Source organism: Saccharomyces eubayanus, chromosome XIII (assembly GCF_001298625.1).
Source record: "Saccharomyces eubayanus strain FM1318 chromosome XIII, whole genome shotgun sequence".
NCBI lineage: Eukaryota > Fungi > Ascomycota > Saccharomycetes > Saccharomycetales > Saccharomycetaceae > Saccharomyces > Saccharomyces eubayanus.
In genome coordinates this window covers 164,861-186,417 of record NC_030972.1, presented here as the reverse complement: position 1 = coordinate 186,417, position 21,557 = coordinate 164,861, and the positions used below count along the sequence as shown (strand labels likewise).

At 43.0% G+C, this 21,557-nt stretch overlaps 11 protein-coding genes and 1 non-coding gene across 12 annotated transcripts; 3 read left to right on the top strand and 9 right to left on the bottom strand.

The window, feature by feature from the left end:
• Positions 1-19: 19 nt before the first annotated feature.
• On the bottom strand, positions 20-955 carry AIM32 (Aim32p; the record flags this gene model as incomplete). The annotated part of the gene is made up of 1 exon (XM_018367087.1): positions 20-955. The coding sequence occupies one exon, from the start codon at positions 953-955 to the stop codon at positions 20-22; it is 936 nt and encodes a 311-aa protein (XP_018220021.1).
• Positions 956-1,190: 235 nt separating this feature from the next.
• On the bottom strand, positions 1,191-2,498 carry GAL80 (transcription regulator GAL80; the record flags this gene model as incomplete). Its single annotated transcript, XM_018367086.1, has 1 exon — positions 1,191-2,498. The coding sequence occupies one exon, from the start codon at positions 2,496-2,498 to the stop codon at positions 1,191-1,193; it is 1,308 nt and encodes a 435-aa protein (XP_018220020.1).
• Positions 2,499-2,781: 283 nt separating this feature from the next.
• On the bottom strand, positions 2,782-3,693 carry SUR7 (Sur7p; the record flags this gene model as incomplete). The annotated part of the gene is made up of 1 exon (XM_018367085.1): positions 2,782-3,693. One exon carries the CDS (start codon positions 3,691-3,693, stop codon positions 2,782-2,784), a length of 912 nt encoding a protein of 303 aa, XP_018220019.1.
• A 649-nt stretch (positions 3,694-4,342) lies between these two features.
• DI49_4039 (uncharacterized protein) lies at positions 4,343-4,900 on the top strand (the record flags this gene model as incomplete). The annotated part of the gene is made up of 1 exon (XM_018367084.1): positions 4,343-4,900. One exon carries the CDS (start codon positions 4,343-4,345, stop codon positions 4,898-4,900), a length of 558 nt encoding a protein of 185 aa, XP_018220018.1.
• A 178-nt stretch (positions 4,901-5,078) lies between these two features.
• On the bottom strand, positions 5,079-5,167 carry DI49_4038. The gene is given in 2 exon segments: positions 5,079-5,115; positions 5,128-5,167. It is a non-coding gene; the product is annotated as a tRNA-Tyr (tRNA).
• Positions 5,168-6,014: 847 nt separating this feature from the next.
• On the top strand, positions 6,015-7,790 carry CYB2 (L-lactate dehydrogenase (cytochrome); the record flags this gene model as incomplete). The annotated part of the gene is made up of 1 exon (XM_018367083.1): positions 6,015-7,790. The coding sequence occupies one exon, from the start codon at positions 6,015-6,017 to the stop codon at positions 7,788-7,790; it is 1,776 nt and encodes a 591-aa protein (XP_018220017.1).
• Positions 7,791-7,963: 173 nt separating this feature from the next.
• Positions 7,964-8,500, bottom strand: SPC2 (signal peptidase complex subunit SPC2; the record flags this gene model as incomplete). The annotated part of the gene is made up of 1 exon (XM_018367082.1): positions 7,964-8,500. One exon carries the CDS (start codon positions 8,498-8,500, stop codon positions 7,964-7,966), a length of 537 nt encoding a protein of 178 aa, XP_018220016.1.
• Positions 8,501-11,256: 2,756 nt separating this feature from the next.
• Positions 11,257-13,095, bottom strand: CMP2 (calcineurin catalytic subunit A; the record flags this gene model as incomplete). The annotated part of the gene is made up of 1 exon (XM_018367081.1): positions 11,257-13,095. The coding sequence occupies one exon, from the start codon at positions 13,093-13,095 to the stop codon at positions 11,257-11,259; it is 1,839 nt and encodes a 612-aa protein (XP_018220015.1).
• A 476-nt stretch (positions 13,096-13,571) lies between these two features.
• On the bottom strand, positions 13,572-13,892 carry SML1 (ribonucleotide reductase inhibiting protein SML1; the record flags this gene model as incomplete). Its single annotated transcript, XM_018367080.1, has 1 exon — positions 13,572-13,892. One exon carries the CDS (start codon positions 13,890-13,892, stop codon positions 13,572-13,574), a length of 321 nt encoding a protein of 106 aa, XP_018220014.1.
• Positions 13,893-14,319: 427 nt separating this feature from the next.
• On the bottom strand, positions 14,320-14,535 carry HUG1 (Hug1p; the record flags this gene model as incomplete). Its single annotated transcript, XM_018367079.1, has 1 exon — positions 14,320-14,535. One exon carries the CDS (start codon positions 14,533-14,535, stop codon positions 14,320-14,322), a length of 216 nt encoding a protein of 71 aa, XP_018220013.1.
• A 505-nt stretch (positions 14,536-15,040) lies between these two features.
• Positions 15,041-20,062, top strand: NTE1 (lysophospholipase; the record flags this gene model as incomplete). Its single annotated transcript, XM_018367078.1, has 1 exon — positions 15,041-20,062. The coding sequence occupies one exon, from the start codon at positions 15,041-15,043 to the stop codon at positions 20,060-20,062; it is 5,022 nt and encodes a 1,673-aa protein (XP_018220012.1).
• A 221-nt stretch (positions 20,063-20,283) lies between these two features.
• On the bottom strand, positions 20,284-21,414 carry OGG1 (8-oxoguanine glycosylase OGG1; the record flags this gene model as incomplete). The annotated part of the gene is made up of 1 exon (XM_018367077.1): positions 20,284-21,414. One exon carries the CDS (start codon positions 21,412-21,414, stop codon positions 20,284-20,286), a length of 1,131 nt encoding a protein of 376 aa, XP_018220011.1.
• Between the last annotated feature and the right edge of the window lie 143 nt (positions 21,415-21,557).

Sequence of the window (21,557 nt, the reverse complement as noted above, 5' to 3'; positions counted from 1 at the left end):
TTTTTAAATGATCAATAGCTCAGTTCATTGATAAACCGCCTCTGTACAATTCATCAATAATCTTTCCATCTTCCAAACTTTCACATAAAAGCCTCAAATTGTGTGGGTAGATTTTTCCAAACCACAATGAGTCCAGTTTGTTTTGAGTATTTCCTCCATTAAATAGCTTGTAAAAAATGACATTTCCAGCAAAAACATGGCCACCAATATGAGAAATTATGGCTAAATTATTTTCAGGAAACAGCTGTTCCTCTTGAAAGGCTTTAATAATGTCGGGGCCCACTTCACCACACTTAGCGTCTCTATTGTAATGGCCGCAAACCAAGCTCCAATCTCTGAGAAAAGTTTCACCTTGAAACTTCGTAAGGTTCTTATGGCGAACTTGGTGAGATGGTTGGGGTACTTTGGCCTGGCCGCTTAAGTAATCTTTGAAGGACAGTTTTGGTGTCTGAAGAGCTCCTTCATCCAGAAAGGATGCAAATTCCTCTAGATCTGTTTCCTTTATTCTGTAGAGCTTCATGTCAGGAATGACAAAAAAATGAATCAATTCATCGTCTTCCTTTGGACTAGGCACGAAATCGTTTTGAAGATGTACTGCGTTTATCAGTATTCCTGGAGAGTTGCCCAAATGGGAACGTAATTTACTGATTGCATTGTATGGTCGATTTACATTTGTATCCAAATTATGATTCCATGCTACTTTCCATGGCTGAGCACACCTATCACCAGGTGATATGAGCAAAACATGTTTATTGTAATTAGGCGCTCTATGAGGAAGCTTAATTTGAGGATCCAAATGATCTGTTGCTGATGGCAGCCTTGAGTTTAGCTTTTGGCAGTAACATATGGTTTGATCTTGTTGGGTGGCAGAATGAAGTTCTGGCAAGCTGACACGTTCAAAACCACGATGAAAAAGTGCACGTTGATCTAAGGTAATAATCCTTATGCGTAACATCCTCTTTGTGCTTTACTCTAGAGGCTCGCTGCTTGTTTTTGCCTCCCTCTCTGTTATCCGCTAAAGGAATGGAAGACCTATATAGTCAGTTATATAACAGGTTTAGTACGTACAAAAAAGAGAAAGGCTAAAAAAGACAAAGCTTGATGCAGAAACTATTTCGTTTGTTTTCTTAACTATATATAGTATTTGTTTCATAATATTCGTTACACTGGCATTGGAGGGAAGGGAGCTTTCATAAAGGATAGCGCGAGATATTACTAACATTTAACGTAGTGCCCAACATATTACTTCTATAAGCGCTTTCAATTAACCGGTGTAGTATCAGGGCATCCATTAAAGTCGGGAACCCTTCAAATTCGAAGCCTTGCATTACAAACTGTGAGGGCAGTTCGGGGATTTTCTTTGTATTGTAATGGAAATCAGAGATAGATTGGTACAGTCGATGAATATTACCTATAACAGCATTATAGTTTCGTAAATGATAAACTTCCATAATCTCTTTGCCGGAATCGTAGCCCGGATTTATTGGAGCTTGCTGGCCGTTAGCTAGCGGCAGGTCGTTTGCCCTAGTACCACTATAATAAAGTACCAGATTTGAAATTTCTGCGAAGCCGGCATCGCCTTCAAGTTTCAAGTCGCCCTTGGTACCATGAATGTCTATGACTAAATTTTTGGTAAATTTTTTGGTAGGTTTACCACCTTTGAAACTACACGATACAGGTACATTACCGTTTAATAAAGTGCCTTGAAATAATAGGTGATCGGGTACGGTCTTCGGAACTCGCTGACCTAATCGGTTACCATATTCGTCTATTAACTCTTGCTCCGGTATATTATTGAACATCATTGCGTTTATTCTAGAAAAATACGAGCTCGTCATGTACTGCAAAAGGTCAATGGTGTGGCCAAATGTGGTGGTTACCAGATCTACACCATTGCCCATTTCATAAATATAGTTGGGCGATTTGATGGGTCTTTCATAGCCATACCAACCGCCGTTTCCTGCAATTTCTATGGAGTTGATGTCGCCAATGTAACCTTCAGAAATTAGTTCTTTGGCTCTCAAGATGTATGGTGATTTACGGCCTTGTAAAGAAATAATAGTTTGTAGTCCACGTTCGGCAGCTGCCTTATAAATCGATTCTGCTTGATCCAGAGAACATGCAAGGGCCCATTCTACGAAAAGATACTTGAGGTTCGGATTATTTTGGGAGTATTTCAACAGGGGCATTAGAACCTCATAATGGCTGGCCACCTGGATGGTTATCACTATCATGTCCACGGTGGCAGAAGATGCAAATGATTCTAAAGTGGGGAAGGCCGTGGCATTGCTGAGTTTCAGCTGTTGGATAGTGGCAATGGAGGTCTCTATCTTTGGGCTGTATAAGGCAGTAATTTGAAATTGGGACGATAGCTGCAGTATGGCGGGATAATGAGTTTTGATCGCCCACCCTTTGGTAGCGTTGAGGCCAATGAATCCGACTCTTATGGGGGCTGCATTGGGTACTGTAGAGACGGAAGATCTCTTGTTATAGTCCATGACTGGAAGGCACGAGAAAACTAGAGGTCGAACTTGTATACGGAAGTGGAGTAGTCTGCAGTGGCCAACAATGATGTAAGGTATGTGTTTACGTGCAAAAAGAAAAAAAAAATGTGATTTTTTGGATATTACACATATACCAAGCAAACATTTTCGCAGTTTTTCGGGCAAGAGTGCTCCGGCAGTGAAAAAAATGTAGGATATTATTATTATTAAAATTATACTATTATATTGTGGCAGGGATGGGGAGGATATAAATATATATTACAAAAAAGAGTCCTCACTAGACAGAGATATCGTCCGGACGCTCGTGCGACTTTCTTATAGTAAAGAAGTTGATACCTTTAGGTTGCGGCTGGTTTTCCGTAGCAGCAGTCGCAGTGACCGCATTGGTATTAGAAGAGGGCCCCACTATGCTTGCATTTTGTTGAACGTCATCGGGAGCGGTAGTCAGGATGGGATCGGTAGCTTGCTCCTTTTCTCTGCGGAAGGGGTTCCATTTGGAGGATGTCCTGTATCTTGTATTATCGATGGAGTAGTCGGAAGCGAGTCTTGATTTGACAAAGAAAACGGCAAGCGAGACAAACTCCACGATACATAAAAAGACACTTGCCCATGCCATACCCATCATGGAGGCACCCAGCTTGGCGCTACGGTCACCGTCGTGGAAGGCGTTTTTTGCCATTACTGAGGCAGCTGTTTGCAGGACAACTGCGGCGGTGTTGAAAACAACCCCGAAGGACATGAGGACGACGACCATGTTCGATAGCATCTTGGAGCACCAAGTCAGAATGTAAAGGACGAAAGACACACCCACGAAAGCCAACGCGATCCAGAAGAAACAAAAGGAAAACCTAGTCAGGTAGTAGAAGGCGTCTCTTTTCGAAATAAACTGATGAGGAACATTGACGTGCGTGTTGAAGTTGTCTACAGGCGAGATGGGGTAGGCAGGGGCCAGATTGCTCGAGCAGGTGTCTGAGCCATCGGTGTCCTGCAGACAGGCGCCCCAGAAGGTCCAACGGGTCTCGGCTCCCGCATTAGGAATGCCCGTGGTGTTTCCCTGTATCCAGTAGAACCTGTTCACGGGATAGTGGTCCGTAGCACCAGATATAATCATAAGAATTAACAGCAGGGTGTTACCTGCCAAAAACAGCAATACCAACAAACGCAGCGCTATATTCCAGACCTTAACCATGGTATCGTGTAGACGTGTGTTACTATGTTTTGCGTGTGTGGGCTTTAAGAAGGGGGGAAGGTGAGGGAGGGAGAGGGGAGGGGGGAAGCGATACTAGATGCGATTTCTTATGTGGGTGGTACTTCTTTGCTGTTGCTTAAGTATCCAGGAGATGTTGAAAAATCTATCGGGGGTCCTCGAGGCGGCGCCTGTTGTTGTTTACGTTTTTCCCAATTGGGACACTCAAGGCATGCGCTGAGCCGTTTCGCACTGCACGGCAGCACAGAGCGAGGGAGATGGCGTCTTAATCGTCACTAAACCGTAATGATGGCTCAGCAACGGGATCTTAATGCGATACTGTTATATTCCTGACACCGTCACTCGAACTATTTATTACCTACGCAAGGGTTGCCCTGACCGTTGCCATGGTATCAATCAGGGTAATGCGTTAGCTGTCACCCTCCACGGAAACAGAGAGGGTAACAAAAGTTTTCGAAATACCTTTTTTTTCTTTCTTCACTTTCTCTATTTTAGCACTCAGCTGACTTGGTTTTTTTTTTATTATATCAAAAAAATAACAATACAATAGGAAAGTGACAGACGCAAGTTGAAGCTTTTACTGGTCTAGCTACTTTTATTCATTAGATTGATACTCGGGTGTGTGCGTGAGATGCTATCATACTATGAACATAATACTGCGTTCCAAACAAACAATTGCAGTTCCGGCAACAATGCCGCCGCCACATATAATGGCAACGCCAATAATGATTCAATCGTAAATAAAAGGAATAACGACCACTTCGAGTTTGACACACACACTTTTTACCAAAGGCCCAAGAGAAGCAAGCGAGATACCGCAAGCACGAGGCCTCCCTCAAATGCCGCGGCTGTCCATAACAATAATACTACTACTCATAATAATATTCAATATCAGAAAAATATCGAAATAACACCCTTGACGCCCGTCAACACGCCTCACAGCACGAACGCCTCTCTACTCAACGAGTCTGAATTTTACTCGGAAACGGAAGAATACATGGTCCACGGTTATTTCGGTAACAGTAGTCATGGAATAACAGGCGCGGCTTCCAGCGGAAATACTAGCTCCACACAACACCAGTGTCACATCCTGCCCGCTCAACATATAATTGCATCACAACTACCTAGTAACACCATGAATACGCTAACTGACAACAATATTGCTAACGACTACATGGACATCGACTAGCTGAGAAGAAAACGAACCGAAAGTATTCTAAAAGTAAAGCCATATATTATATTATGTACCTATGTATCACGACTGTTAACGTATCTCTACTAAATTAATCTCTGAAAGCCAGTTTTCTCACTCACTCACTATGTCTTGCAAACAGTGTCGCTTTACGAAAAGCAAAAAGAAAAAAATATCTCCCGGGGGCGAGTCGAACGCCCGATCTCAAGATTTCGTGGTAATAAATTACAGTCTTGCGCCTTAGACCAACTTGGCTACCGAGAGTGGTTATTAATGGAAGAGAGTATTTCTAGTCTGATAGTAGACTCTCCATTGTTATGCCTCTCGCAAAGCAGACAAGACCAATGAATAAGAGTGCTAGTGCTAGCATGACAACTACCCGCACAATTCGTTTTCACACCATGAGATTCTCGTGTTTCTACAAGCAACCATTCTGCGAGTGAGCGTACTCCTCGCTCCCTCTCTATGCGCTCTTCTTGTTCTCCCTCTGAGGTCCTAAACAACAGTCAGCTCTTATTTCTGACCTTGAAAATTGTACGATGACTTTCGGGATTCCATTCAATACCCACCCTTGCGCTTCAGCTTCCATTAATTTCGACGACAGTATGAAACTTGTTTTACTGGTCTTATAATTTATGTCATCTTTTAACACTCTATACAACAGTGATAGATGGACGATAGTAGAATCTTGTTCCAACACTTATTCTACGGAACACTACGGTTCCGTACCCCCACGCAAAACCCCTCAGCTGCTGACACTTGTTGTCTCCTATTCCGTTGATGAGATTACCATCCTATTAAGAAGACCCTTGAGTCTGCTTAGCTTTACTTGCTCCATTCATCCCGAAAGGCCTACCCCCACGCGGTTGTGAACGGCGCTAGCATATTACGGCCGATACCTCCATAAACCCCCCTCGGGGAAGAACTTTAGCCAATAATCAATGTAAAACAAGAACCGCCAAGTATTCATTAGTGTGGTAAATTCTCGTTGGTACCTGGATTGGGGGAGAAGGAATATATATAAATAATGCGGTGAGATTCCATCTTATATCTTTGTAACTGGTTTGCTTCAAAGTGTTTCTCTTGCAGAGAGTAACCAAACAAGAGGTAAATGCTAAAAATCAAACCTCTATTGAGAATCTCGAGAGTCCCCGAGGCGGCCACCCTCAGAACCTCCAGGACTAGATTAAACACGGCTCGCTCTTACAGTTCTGCCGTGGGCAAGTCTAAGTCGTTCCAGCAACATTCAGGAAAACGCACACAGTCATGGACTACTTTGAGCGTTGGGACCATCTTAGCCGCTGCAGGTTCAATGGCGTATTTGAACTGGTCTAACGACCAGATAGGCAACGATCCAAAACTAGACATGAACAAGCAGAAAATTTCGCCTGCAGAAGTTGCTAAACACAACTCTGCTGACGATTGCTGGGTCGTGATCAACGGTTATGTGTATGATCTGACGCGGTTCATACCTAACCATCCAGGTGGCTCGGACGTGATAAAGTACAATGCTGGGAGAGACGTCACTGCCATTTTCGAGCCATTACATGCCCCAAACGTCATCGATAAATACATTGCCCCTGAGAAGAAGCTGGGACCACTACAGGGGTCCATGCCACCAGAACTGGTTTGCCCGCCTTATGCTCCCGGTGAGACCAAAGAAGACATTGCTAGGAAAGAGCAACTGAAATCACTACTACCCCCACTGAATAACATTATTAATCTTTATGATTTCGAGTACTTGGCCTCTCAAACTCTAACTAAGCAAGCTTGGGCTTACTACTCCTCCGGTGCCAATGATGAAGTCTCGCACAGGGAAAATCATAATGCGTACCATAGGATTTTCTTCAAGCCAAAGATTCTTGTTGACGTAAGCAAAGTGGACCTCTCCACGGACATGCTGGGCTCTCATGTGGACGTCCCATTTTATGTGTCTGCAACAGCCCTGTGTAAACTGGGGAACCCACTAGAAGGTGAAAAGGACATTGCAAGAGGTTGTGGCCAAGGCATAACGAAAGTCCCACAAATGATCTCCACTTTGGCGTCATGCTCACCCGAAGAAATCATAAGTGCGGCGCCATCTGATGAGCAGATTCAATGGTATCAGCTGTACGTTAACTCTGATAGAAAGATCACTGACGACTTGGTTAAGAATGTTGAAAAATTGGGCGTGAAGGCACTGTTTGTCACAGTAGATGCGCCAAGTTTGGGCCAGAGAGAGAAGGATATGAAGTTGAAATTCTCTAATTCAAAGGCTGGCCCAAAGGCAATGAAGAAAACAGATGTAGAGGAATCTAAAGGTGCCTCAAGAGCGTTGTCCAAGTTTATTGACCCCTCTTTGACGTGGAAGGATATTGAAGAGTTGAAATCAAAGACGAACCTACCCATTGTCATCAAGGGTGTTCAACGCACCGAAGATGTCATTAAAGCAGCTGAGGTTGGTGTGAGTGGTGTGGTGCTATCCAACCACGGTGGTAGACAATTAGATTTTTCGAGAGCCCCCATCGAAGTTTTGGCTGAAGCCATGCCAGCTCTAGAAGAACGTAAATTGAAAGATAAACTGGAAGTGTACATAGACGGCGGTGTTCGCCGTGGTACAGATATTTTGAAGGCGCTCTGTCTGGGCGCTAAAGGTGTTGGCTTGGGTAGACCATTCCTTTACGCCAACTCATGCTATGGTCGTGACGGTGTTGAAAAAGCGATTGAAATTTTGCGTGATGAAGTCGAAATGTCCATGAGACTCCTAGGTGTTGCCAGTATTGCAGAATTGAAGCCTGAGCTGTTAGACCTGTCGACATTGAAGGCAAGAACGGTGGCAGTGCCCAACGATGTCTTGTATAATGAAGTTTACGAGAGCCCCACTTTAACAGATTTTAACGACGCATGATTATAGGCGGAGTCAAGGAGTTCGTCTACACTAACGAGCCATAGGAATGCTCCTCAAAAGTGCGCTGAAAAATGAAAGTAAAAACACTAATTTATTTATTCTTACTCAATATTCATATAACTTTATTTAATAACATCTAAAAAGGAAAAGTTGAAATTTGAACCATTTCAGAGTTATATGTTTTTCTTGGTAGCCAGAACGTTGAGCTGTTCAGAAAACCATTTGAAGAGCACCTCATTTTGTAAATAGCCACTTTCATTAAAGACCTTGTTAACTTCTAATTTAGTCTTCAGATCTTCCCTCGAACTGTTCCCCTTCTTCTTCTGGATGAGCTCAACAAGGTACAGAGGTTCGTTCTTTTCAAATTTGGTCTTAACGTATATCTCCTCCTTTGTGTCTCTGTTCTTCCCCGTATAAACGGTCCCCTTTTCAACGAAACGAGTGAAGTACCAGAACATCAACGATAAGACAACATATGCGCCCACCAAAAGCTTCTGGTACAGAATGATTTCAGATCTCTCGAATTTTTTATCCAGGAAGAAACTCAACCCTGCTACAACAGCAATGGAATACCCTATGTACAATTTGGTATCGAGCAAAGCGTATGATCGCTCATAGTTCAACCTCGCGAAAATAGAAGGTAAAGCCTCGTCCAAAGTTTGGTTCAGCTCTGGGATGGAATACACGTTAATAGGTTTAGCAGTACTCATAATGGGCAGACGTGACTTCCTTGTATTCGCTTGTCCTTACCTCTCAACTATTCCATTTACATATGCATTTGTCACTTTGTAATTGCGATCATTTCGCAGAACTGAAAAAATCAGTTAAGGGTTTCCGCCCCATCAAGAAGGCATTCTTTTACAAAAATATACTGACACTACAAAAAGCTAGTGGAAACAACCATCTAAACAGTCAACTACAAAAGACCTGCGCCCTAACGGTATATGAAGTCGTCACAATCGTCTTTTGCGACCGGATCATGCTTCTTTGGCTACCACTATGGCTTGCTCTTCCCCCTTCAACTAGCCCTAAAGTGAAAAAAAGCTTTGCCGTGGCACTTTTCGTTTCTTTTTTTTGCCTTTCGAGATGCTGAAAAAAAAAAAAAAAAAACTTTTACTTTGAAGAAGTCGTATAAATATCCTCGTGAGAATCCATCTGGTTCAGAGTTTGCTTGGCTCATCGTATTTTTCATTTCTTTTCTCAGATTCTTGGGCATAACTGTTTTTATAAAAAAATGGTGGCTTTTACATTTTCTCTGGTCTTCTTTGCTGCTTGAACCAAGGATCTTAGACCAATTCCATAACATTACAGACACCTAACAAAACATTTTTAATGACTGCTCCAATGGACCACAAGAAAGCCTTAGAACACTTGAAGACATACAGTTCAAAAGATGGTCTTTCAGTCCAGGAATTGATGGACTCCAACATCAGAGGTGGGTTGACCTACAATGATTTCTTGGTTTTACCAGGGCTGGTTGACTTCCCATCTTCTGCCGTTAGTTTGCAAACCAAATTGACCAAGAAGATATCTTTGAACACTCCATTTGTTTCTTCTCCTATGGACACAGTCACTGAAGCTGAAATGGCTATCAGCATGGCTTTGTTGGGTGGTATTGGTTTCATCCATCACAACTGTACTCCAAAGGAACAAGCTTCCATGGTCAAGAAAGTTAAGATGTACGAAAACGGTTTCATCAACTCTCCAATTGTCATTTCTCCAACTACTACTGTTGGTGAAGTTAAGGCCATGAAAAGAAAGTTTGGTTTCTCTGGTCTTCCAGTTACTGGTATGTTTTTTTTACAATTATTCCAATGGTTTCCTAAAATATTTTCTTAGTTGAAATGTGCTTCCCAGTTTTTTTTTTCAAACGTGAAAAGGATTCAATATGATGATTAACTTTTTATATTAATAACTTTCGTTCTACTGACTGTGATCAAACGATCTTGTAGAGACCTTTTACTCTGAATTGAATCGATTTCACGTTTATTAAAAAAATAATCATTTCCAAGTAGCAGAAGCGCGTTACATGCAAAGAAGTTTTTAATGGTTCCTAATATAATCATGTGGCTTGATTTACTAACATTAACACGTTAATTTTGTTTCTTTCGTCCTTTTCTTCAATCTGAATAAAAGTGTGAAGATACAGAAAGCGATATTTCTCTGTTAGACAATGGTAAATGTCCAGGTAAATTACTAGGGTTGGTCACATCCCGTGATATCCAATTTTTGGAAGATGATTCATTAGCTGTTTCCGAGGTTATGACCAAAAACCCAGTCACTGGTGTTAAGGGTATTACTTTAGCCGAAGGTAATGAAATCTTGAAACAAACCAAAAAAGGTAAGTTGTTGATCGTTGACGAAAATAATAACTTAGTTTCCATGTTGTCAAGAGCAGATTTGATGAAGAACCAAAACTACCCATTGGCTTCCAAGTCTGCCACCACAAAGCAATTGCTATGTGGTGCTTCTATTGGTACTATGGATGCTGATAAGGAAAGATTAACAGCACTGGTCGAAGCTGGTTTGGATGTTGTTGTCGTGGATTCATCTCAAGGTAACTCCATTTTCCAATTGAACATGATCAAATGGATCAAAGAGACTTACCCAAGTTTGGAAATCGTTGCTGGTAATGTTGTCACTAGAGAACAGGCCGCCAACTTGATTGCTGCTGGTGCTGATGGTTTGAGAATCGGTATGGGTACCGGTTCCATTTGTATCACTCAAGAAGTGATGGCCTGTGGTAGACCACAAGGTACAGCTGTTTACAACGTTAGTCAATTCGCTAACGAATTCGGCGTTCCATGTATGGCCGATGGTGGTGTCCAAAACATTGGTCACATCATCAAGGCTTTGGCTCTTGGTGCTTCCACTGTTATGATGGGTGGTATGTTAGCTGGTACTACCGAATCACCAGGTGAATATTTTTACAAAGATGGCAAAAGATTAAAGGCTTACCGTGGTATGGGTTCCATTGATGCTATGCAGAAAACCGGTAGCTCGGGCAATGCCTCTACTTCTCGTTATTTCTCCGAAACTGACCATGTGTTGGTTGCACAAGGTGTTTCTGGTTCTGTTGTTGACAAGGGTTCTATCAAGAAATTTATTCCATATTTGTACAATGGTTTACAACATTCTTGTCAAGATATCGGTCACACATCATTGACCCTATTGAAAGAGAACGTCAAAAATGGAGAAGTCAGATTTGAGTTCAGAACCGCCTCTGCTCAATTGGAAGGTGGCGTTCATAACTTGCACTCTTATGAAAAGCGTCTACACAATTAAGAAAAATACTCATAGATATTAAAAAGTTCTATATATTAAATGCTTTCATAGGGACGAAAATAGAAAAGATAAAAACTAATGACAATTTATTTAATACACAGAAAAGCAAAAAAATACTAGTCGTGGAACGGGTATTTAATTAAATTAAATATGCTGCCTGCTTACATAGTACATACCGTGCTTATTTACCTTCTTTACTTGCGTCATGTTCTTGTACTTTTTCCCAAACTTTTTCATAATATTTTTTTTTTTCATTTTTCACTTCATCTAATGAAGGCGGTAATTTTTCATTAATTAAGTCTTTCTTTCTTGCTCTTTCAAAAGTGGATAGAGCTTCGTCCAGACCTTCTATACCATTAGACAGGGCGCCGCGTGGCAATACCCCGGAATTGTGATCTTTCAAAAATTGGACTTTGTTGTTTTCCTCTCTTAGGACAGAATACATCCTAGAGACTTTGGCAACCGCCAAGATCTTATTTCTTAAGGTTTTCCTTCGATGTTCATCATCCAGGATGGAGGTATATTTGCGCGGAGTCGACGTGGCGGCCTTCGGGGCCTCCTTTGGCTGGCTTACCTGGGGCAATTTCTTATCAGTGCCAACCAGTTCTTCAATTAGGGGGGTCTCTACTTCTAGTTCGTCTTCAGTACAGATGTTCAAGATTGCTACCAGCATCTCGGTGACTTTTTCACCCACAAAGGGCAAGGACCACGTGAACACGTCCATGAAATCTGGTAACCAATAAGGGTGTGGGGTCATGTTGAATTGCCTGATGTTCATAACGTTGTTTTCATATTTCAGTATAGCGGCTTTATTGTTGTAGGTGTCTAAATAGTTCGGAGCACTGAAAAGAGTCAAAAGAGAGGGAAAGCCCAAAGTCTTGGTGTTTTTGTACATTCTATAACCGGCGTCTTGGGCTTCGTGTGCCCTGATGATTGAGAGTAGGCCAGTTTCTTGCAGGAAATGGCATGCAGCACGATAAGTGAAGGCATACGAACAGCCTCTTACGGAGTTCGGGACAAACATGTCGCGCGATGGGGCCATTTTACCGTTGTGAGGGACCATCGTCTTAGAGTTGACAATGTCCTCCTCGGTCAAGTCTTTATCCGTGACTTCGTCGTACTCTTCGATGGGATCTGCCCACAGAAGATCGCACATCAGCCCGTGCGAGGGAATCTCTTTGAACCTGTTCAGGTTGTTGATGTCTTGCAAAGAGTTTAGCTCAGGGGAGATACCGCCGTGAACACAGAGATACTGCCCGTTCATCAGCGCAGCGAGGGGCAGGTTGTTAAACGACTCGCAACATTTCTCATAGATATCCAGATCGTACTTGTGTAGCATTTCGTTCTTGAAAGTGAAGTACGAGGTCAAATGCTTACACTCGTGGTTACCTCTCAGCAGCCAGAAATGGTCGTTAAAATTCAGCTTCAAAGAATATAAATAAATAAGACACTCGAACGAAAACGAGCCTCTATCGACGTAATCACCCAAGAACAGATACGAGGTGGTGGCCGGGTCGCCGCCCACCTCGAAAAGCTTCAGAAGATCGAAGTACTGGCCATGGATGTCACCGCAGACAGTGATCGGAGCCGGGACGGATATAAGGTTTGGTTCTTTGCTCAAGAGTTCGGTAGCGAGGGTGATGATCTTGGCCGCCTGCGCCGAAGACAGTTTTCCTTCGCGCTTGAAATGGTCTCTTAAGAATTCGTGACGAGGCAACCCGTTGGGCTGGAACAGCTCTTCATCCGTCGGGATATGGGACGTGATGGCGGGCACCTTGCTCATGATTCTATGGTTCGTCGCCACGGTCCTTCCGTCATCGAGGGTATACTGTGTGAGGTCTCTCGTGGGCTGCGTGGAAGAAGAAGCAGCGGTGGCAGCAGCAGCAGAAGCAGCAGCAGCAGCAGAAGCGAGCTTGGAATCTACGGGAGTCGCGAACGATTCCGGGTGTTCTGCTTTATTTTCTATAATCTTGATAGCAGCATTTATCTGCTCAGTGTTTCTTATGGCGTCTGAAGACATGGCGGATTAGAAAAGAGCACAGGGACTTTAGCGGACCTATGGCAGAGAGAGGGTTTTCCTTTTGTCTTTACCGAAGCAATTGGGCTGGTGTGAGGTTTGAAGAAGAGCTGTTTTTTTTTTCACAACGAAAAATGAGATAGGAGAGTCTTGATGAAATGTATTTTTAGGACGGTTTCTGTTTGTCTCTCTGTCTAAAATTTCTCGGACCGAAAAAGGCACTGATTGCAAAAGGGAGAATGCCAGTGTGTGCGCTAGTCAACTTCGAGGGGGTTGCCTCGGGAAGATATGGTATATTATCTTTATAACGCTATAGAAGTACGTAAAAGAGCATATATGTAGGGTATAAAGGAAAATGCACGAGGGGAAAAAAAGTTTAAAGATGACAACGAAAGCGAGAGAGGGCTCGCGAGGGGGGCGGGGGGGAAGAGCAGAACAGAGCAGAACAGAACGAGAGGGGAGGGGGAAGGACAGCGCCTTTAGAAGTCCATGTCCTCGACCTTGCCCTGGTGGAACATGGATTTCAGCTCACCGGAACCAAATTTGTTGTTGTTCATGTCATGGTCGATGGAGCTGAGTCTCTCCTCCAAGTCCTTCTCCCACATTTCCAGTGACGAGGCAGACGCAGAAGCAGAGCTGCTGGTGGAGTTCTGGGAAGACAGCATGGGCGCCTCGGCCATGGGTGGCAAAGGCACTCTTCTGAATTCTGCCATGGTCACGGTGCGCAGAGTGGAAGGAGCTTGTCCCTGCTGTTGTGAGTTGCTGCGTTGGGCGTAGAAGTAGTCTTGAGAGTTTTGCATAGCGGATGGTTATAAATGAGCTGTAGTGTACGTGCCAGCCCAGGAGAGAACGTGATAAAAGACAGCCTGATGAGAACTCACAGTAAAAAAACAAAAACCGAACTCTTTTTATACCCGCCGAGACGGCGCGGGCGAAACGGGTGAAACAGGCGGTGACCCAAAACGGCATTTGCGTGTTATGGCGATTTCCCCTTTGGGACGGATGACGTCCCGAAACGGCGACCGCGGCGGGTACTCCTGCCCGTTTGGGCGCGGAGCGGAATGAAAAAAAAAAACGGAAAATTTTTGGTTGTTAGGCGGAAAACGTTGATTGTTCGTATGTACGGGCTAAATATAAAATATGAAAACGCATCTATTCTATTCTACTCTATTGTGTTCTGTTTTCCACAGCCGTCTAAAAAAAAGAGACAAAAGCATTCCTATTCCTTCAGTTGGCAGAGGAGGCTGGGGTCTTGCCAATGTCGGAAAGCCCACCGCGACGCTCGACAGCAATGATGTTGGCGGAGGGAACGTGGCCCTTGGGTAGCAGGTAGCCGGTCTTGACGCTGGTGTTGACACGGTTGCTCATCGAGCATAGGGTGTCTTGTAGGATGACGTCGTCGAGGAAGAATTGCTTTGGGTTAAGGCCTTGGTCCATGGTCATTTTTGTTTGATTTTGTTTTTTTGGATTGGTAGTGTAGCTGTGTATGAGTCTTGGATATTAGTGTAGTGGAAAGAGAAAGAGGAAATACAGAAAAGACAATAGGAAACGCGAAAACGTATTGCCTTTTATATGTTGGGAAACTGCTGCCTTCGTATCTCGTTTCTCGTTGCCGTGGAAACGAGATACGAAGGCAAATTTTGTGTCCTGCTTGCCCTAGTGTCGCTTGCTGAGCTCTTTGGGCGGGCGTGCTTTTTTTAGTGGGGCCTCCTAAGCGGAAGTGCTATGAAACCCTCTTGGAAAGTCCGGTTTCTTGCAGCGCCCTGTGTTTTTGTTTTTTCAAGCTGTAAGGAACTTGGAAAATCTTGGAATCTTGACACTTTTTCTCGAAAGCCTGTGGGGAGCTAAAGAAGTGGCAAAGCTTCAAGAAGGTAGAAGAAGAAGAAGAAGAAGAAGAAGAACAATAACAACAACAAATAACAGGTCAGCCCCTTATTATTACGGTTTGATGAACTGCTCCACGAATTCTAGCATCGGTAACCGCGCTACCAATCAGAATCTAAACAGCAGCCTCGCTTCTAGCATTAATTCCAGTAATTCCACGTCCTACAGATTCCAGACGTGTCTTGCCGACCAGATCGTCTCGGAGGCGCAGACGTGGTCGCTGTCGTCGCTGTACAACTTCTCCTGGGTCGTGTCTTACTTCGTCACGGGCACTTCCCGCATGGTCTTCAGATACAGCTGGTACCTGCTGACATTATCGCTTTTAAGGTTTCCGAAATGGATCTTCCTCAGGTTCCACCACGTCCGCTTCACGCTCTCCTTTTGGCTGATCCTGTTTGCTCTGGCCATCATCTTGTATGTGACCTACTCCATCTTGAAGGAAAGAATCCTTTCGCAGTACAAGAAACTGACCCCGGAGTTTCTGCCGCTGGATGATACTGGCAAAGCCGCCTCCGGCGCCAGTGCCACAGCAGCAGCCACTCCATCAAACGACCCGTCCTCTATTACAGGCTCACCCATCACGGATCCAAGCTCAAACGACAACTCGAAAAAGCAGTCTTTGAAAGACGGCAACGAAAACGAAACGTTTCTTTCATCGTACCTAGACCAGTTTCTAAGCGCCATCAAAATATTTGGCTACTTGGAAAAACCGGTGTTCCATGAATTGACCAAGAATATGAAAACGCAAAAACTGGACGAGGGCGAGATCTTGCTGTTGGACAGCACCATCGGGTTTGCCATCGTCGTAGAGGGCACTTTGCAATTGTACCATGAAGTGGACCATTCGGAAAAGGACCAGGACGATGGAGCCGACCAAAGTGACACGGATTACTCTGACGACGACGACGACGACGACGAAGACGACGACGGAGACACCAGGTCTTGTTCTTCCGGCCCCATTGGTGAAGAAGACGAATCCGTGGGTTACATCCGGTTGAAAAACGGACTAGGGAAGTTCCAACTACTGAACACTGTCAAGTCAGGGAACCCACTGACTTCTCTTGTGAGCATTTTAAACCTATTCACGCACTCCATGCCCTCGGAAAACTCCGGGTTCTCTTCGGACTTGTCTTCTCCAGTAGATACCACTGTCACCGGCAGCAATTTGTTTTATTCATCAGAGCACAACTTCTCCGCCACGGATTCCATGGCGCATTCCAGCAGTGGCTCTCGAACTTTCCCCTCTTCCATGCCTAAGCTAGTCGCCCGGGCGGCTACGGACTGTACCATAGGGATCATCCCGCCGCAATCGTTTGCCAAATTGACTGCGAAGTACCCGCGGTCTGCATCTCACATCATCCAGATGGTGCTTACGAAACTGTACCATGTTACTTTCCAAACTGCTCACGACTATTTGGGGCTAACGAAGGAGATTATGGATATCGAGGTCCTGTTGAATAAGTCCATCGTTTACGAGTTGCCATATTATTTAAAGGAGGCCGTTATCCGCAAGTTCAAAAATGCAGATAAGACTAGTGGATCGAGTGACTCAAATCTCGATGCTAACAAGAATAAAGCAACTTCCGAGTTGAAAAAACAATCTAAATCCAAGCCCGCAGAAGACATTATAAACTCGCTCAAGATAGCCAACGCCAACGCGAGTTCAAGCTCAAACTCCCTTTTGATCAAACCGGAATTCATCCATCATCCAAGTTCAAGACACGTCGTACTGGGTTCAAGAGACCAGTTCAACCCTGGTGATCTTTTGTCGAATGTTCCATTGTCAAGAACAATGGATATCTTGTCGCCCAGCCCGGTCCATGTCAACAACCGTCCCAAACTAAACGGCCTCAACACTGCTGCTCCGGCCCATTACAAAAGATCTTCTAGAAGTAGCAGCAACAATGCTTCCATCCACTCCAAAAGATTGTCTTCTTTGTCTCCAGAGTTTCACAACCCCCAACTCAACACATCACCTTTGCTTTTGGAAAACACTTCTACGTATGACCATAGGCACTCAAGCCCAACCTTTTTGAAGAAAGGGCGTGCCTCTCCAAGACCCAATCTACTTCCTACAACGTCTTTTTCTGCAGCTCAAGAGGAGACCGAGGAATCTTCTCTAAGAATGGCTCTAGTCGAGGCAATGCTAACGTATTTGGGAGTTAATAAAAGCAATATGTCCATTTCACCTTCTTCGTCAGCAAACAAGTCCACCTCAAAATCTTCATTGTATGATGATATTTATAACCGTCATCCGAGTAATGCAAGTTTCTTAATGAACTCTAACTATCCACCGTCTGACGTTTCTGTAGCTTCGTCACTTACCTCCTCTCAAACCCAACAGACGATGTTAAGAATCTTACCCAAGGAATACACTATTTCCTCTACTAAAAGGCATAGCAACAATAGAAACCTGAATAAGAAAAAAGCTAAAATTTACAAGGAGGAATTAACCCCAAACTTGGATTTCGAAAATGTCAAAAACGACTTTGCCCAAGGTATCCAACTGAAGTTTTACAAACGTGGTACCACTATCGTGGAACAAAACTCTCGTGGTAAGGGCCTTTTCTATATCATTTCCGGTAAGATTAACGTAACAACAAATTCTTCAGCATCCTTCGCAACGTCAATGCCTAAACCCGAAAAGGGTCCTCCTCAGACCTCACGCATGGGCGAGAAATCTCACCATTCTCATAATCTGTTATATACTGTGGGTTCCGGTGGTATTGTGGGTTATCTATCCTCGTTAATTGGTTACAAGTCTTTTGTTAACCTAGTTGCCAAAACAGACGTTTACGTTGGATTTTTGTCCAGTGAAATCTTGGAAAGACTATTCGATAAATATTTCCTAATATATTTGCGGATTTCCGACTCACTAACCAAATTGTTATCCACAAGATTGTTGAAGCTAGACCACGCTTTAGAGTGGGTCCATTTAAGAGCTTCTGAAACGCTGTTCTCGCAGGGCGACTCGGCAAATGGTATCTATGTTGTTTTAAATGGTAGATTAAGGCAGCTACAACAACAGTTGTTATCTAACTCTGATACAAAGTCCGGAGAAGCTGAAACTCAAAATATTATTTTAGGTGAATTAGCGCAGGGTGAGAGTTTTGGTGAGGTTGAAGTTCTCACTGCCATGAATAGATATTCTACCATAGTGTCTGTGAGAGATTCTGAACTAGCGAGAATTCCAAGAACGTTGTTTGAGTTACTAGCTCTTGAGCATCCATCCATCATGATTAGAGTTTCAAGATTGGTCGCTAAGAAGATCGTCGGAGATAGAACTGTCCCCACATTGACGGGAGACCCATTGTCTACGAAGCAAAACGACTTCAGCACTTTAATTCCTCCAACAAAGGCATCTTACTCTAGTTCATTAAGTCATAAACCTCAAAATATCACTTCTGGAACAATCACCTTCAGAACTATAACCATTTTACCGATTACTAGTGGCTTACCTGTAGAAGCTTTTGCTATGAAATTAGTTCAAGCTTTTAAACAAGTTGGAAGGACTACCATTGGTTTGAATCAAAGAACCACCTTAACACATTTGGGTCGCCATGCATTTGATAGATTGTCCAAATTAAAACAAAGTGGCTATTTCGCTGAATTAGAAGAAATGTATCAGACTGTTGTTTATATCTCAGACACGCCTGTTAAATCCAACTGGACAAGAACCTGTATCGCACAAGGTGATTGTATCCTCTTATTGGCAGACGCTGGATCTCCATCTGCTAACATTGGAGAATATGAGAAGCTATTGTTGAATTCAAAGACTACTGCAAGAACCGAGTTAATTCTTCTACATCCAGAAAGATACGTGGAACCAGGATTAACCCATAAATGGCTACGCTACAGACCGTGGGTTCATTCGCATCATCATATTCAGTTTAGTTTAGCAGGAACAACTTTAATGAACGAGGGCAAAATGCACACGCTAAATAACGGTGCGTTAGCATTAATGGACAAGTTGATCCAAACAGAATTCAGTAGGAAGACCCAACAAAACATTTCGAAACTACTTCCCAACTCTATCAGAAACACGGTGGAAAACTTTTCCTCGAGATTTATGAAAAGTAAAAGGCAATACTATACCCCAGTTCATAGGCATAAAAATGATTTCCTAAGGCTGGCTAGAATTCTTTCTGGCCAAGCCATCGGGCTTGTCCTTGGTGGTGGTGGTGCTAGAGGTATTAGTCACTTGGGGGTTATTCAGGCTATCGAAGAGCAAGGTATCCCTATTGATGTTATTGGAGGAACCTCTATTGGTTCTTTTGTCGGAGGTTTGTATGCAAAAGACTATGATTTGGTTCCAATTTATGGCCGTGTGAAGAAGTTTGCTGGTCGAATTTCTTCTATATGGAGAATGTTAACAGACTTAACCTGGCCTGTTACTTCATATACTACCGGTCACGAGTTTAATAGAGGTATTTGGAAAACATTCGGTGATACAAGGATTGAAGACTTTTGGATCCAGTATTATTGTAATTCTACTAATATCACCGATTCGGTTCAAGAGATACATTCCTTTGGTTATGCGTGGAGATACATTAGAGCTTCGATGTCGCTTGCTGGCCTTTTACCTCCATTAGAAGAGAACGGTTCAATGCTGCTCGACGGTGGGTATGTCGATAATTTACCTGTTACTGAAATGAGAGCACGTGGATGCCAAACTATATTCGCCGTTGATGTTGGTTCTGTAGATGATAGAACGCCTATGGAATATGGTGATTCCCTAAATGGATTTTGGATCATCTTCAATAGATGGAATCCATTTTCATCCCACCCAAATATACCCAACATGGCTGAAATCCAGGTAAGATTGGGTTACGTTGCATCAGTGAATGCCTTAGAGAAGGCCAAAAATACGCCAGGTGTCGTTTACGTCAGGCCACCTATTGAAGATTACGCTACCTTAGATTTTAGTAAGTTTGAAGAGATATACCATGTGGGTGTTGATTACGGTCGCGTGTTTTTACAGGGTTTAATCGACGACGATAAGATGCCATACATTCCAGGTTCTCAAGAAACTGCTTTGAAGTCTCAAGTTCCTGAGTTTTTGTTACATAGAAGAAACAGTGTTTGATAGATCCATCTTCTACAATCTTTCGGTCTATATTCTCTTCATAGATAGAATCGAGTATTGCACTACTCTTTTTACTGTACCTATTTATTCTTTTAATGTGAATATTTTATATTATATATCTTAAGTCATATTTCTGCTTTTAGTTTTTGGGCCTTTCTCTAAGAATAAGAATCGCCTCACCGGTAGCGTAAGTACTTTAGTGTTTGGTGCAAATTTCTCTACTAATCGATTTTAGCCTCCTTAATGTGAATTTCACTCAATTCTACTTTCAATTTCACTTGTTTTGTGATTGTTTGCTCAGTCTCTTCTAAAGAATCCCATTTTCTTTTCTTTATTTCACCACTTGTAGTACTACCACTGGTACCTCCAACCTCTTTGGAAAACAAGACACCTTGTGCCCAACCAGCATGCGATCCCCATTTCTCTAAAAGCATCAGCCTTATATAATCAAGCTCCGGATTAATTTTTTTTCTCGTAATTGGTAAAACATTGTACTTTCCTCTCAGTTCTTTAATATGGTTCTTATTCGCAGATATCTGGTAATCTCTCTTAGCGATTCTACTTACATGGACGTCAACAGGTACAATACCATCCATGTGAAGGCCCATTAGGCAAACGCAATCGGCAACTTTGGGGCCCACACCATTGTAAGACATGAGATGCTCTCTAACGTCTTCATAATCAGCATCTTCGCACAACTTTTGTAGATACTCAGTATCGCTTGCAATACCAGAGTCGACTTTGTCCTTTGCTAGTTTTTTAGCAGTTTCGATAATATATTTAGCTCTATATCCAAAGCCCAAATCACGTAGGCCAGTTTCAGTTGCCCTTGTAGCTAGCTCTTCACTTGTAGGAAAGGAATAATACGTGACGCCATCTAGTTTTGTGATTAAGTTCCCAAAATTAGAGCAAAGGCTGTTGCACATTCTAGTGATTCTCGAAATGTTATTGTTACTCGAACAAATAAAGGAAATCAGCGTTTCCCATGGTTCTTGGGCCAAAATACGAATACCTTGTGGGGACAGCTTTGCAAACATTTTGTCATTTGGTATCCATACATTATCAAATAAATGTTTCAATGAGACATCCAACCTAAAATATTTCATAAAATGTGACTTTAAAGCGTCCTGGTCCCCATGGTCGCCAACAGCAGCATATTCTAAAAGCCCCTTATCTTCTTTTTGTCTTAAAATTACCACTGAATAATCTTCTTGTCTACCTATTTTCATTGTGGTGCTGTACTGATTTAACTTCTCATCCCAGATCCACCGAAAAGATTGGCCACCTTGTAACACATTCGCCAAACAAAGCTCACTTTTATCAACGGCAAGTTTGCCAAATTTATAACACATCCAATAGGTTGGGGAGACCAAAATCACAACTTCAGCGTTTTACGATTACCATTTTTTATATATTGTCAGTTCTAGTAGAGTCTCCAGCTCATCTCTCGAAAAATTTTGGCGTTGCATCTAGAAAGGCGCGTCTTTAATTTCTC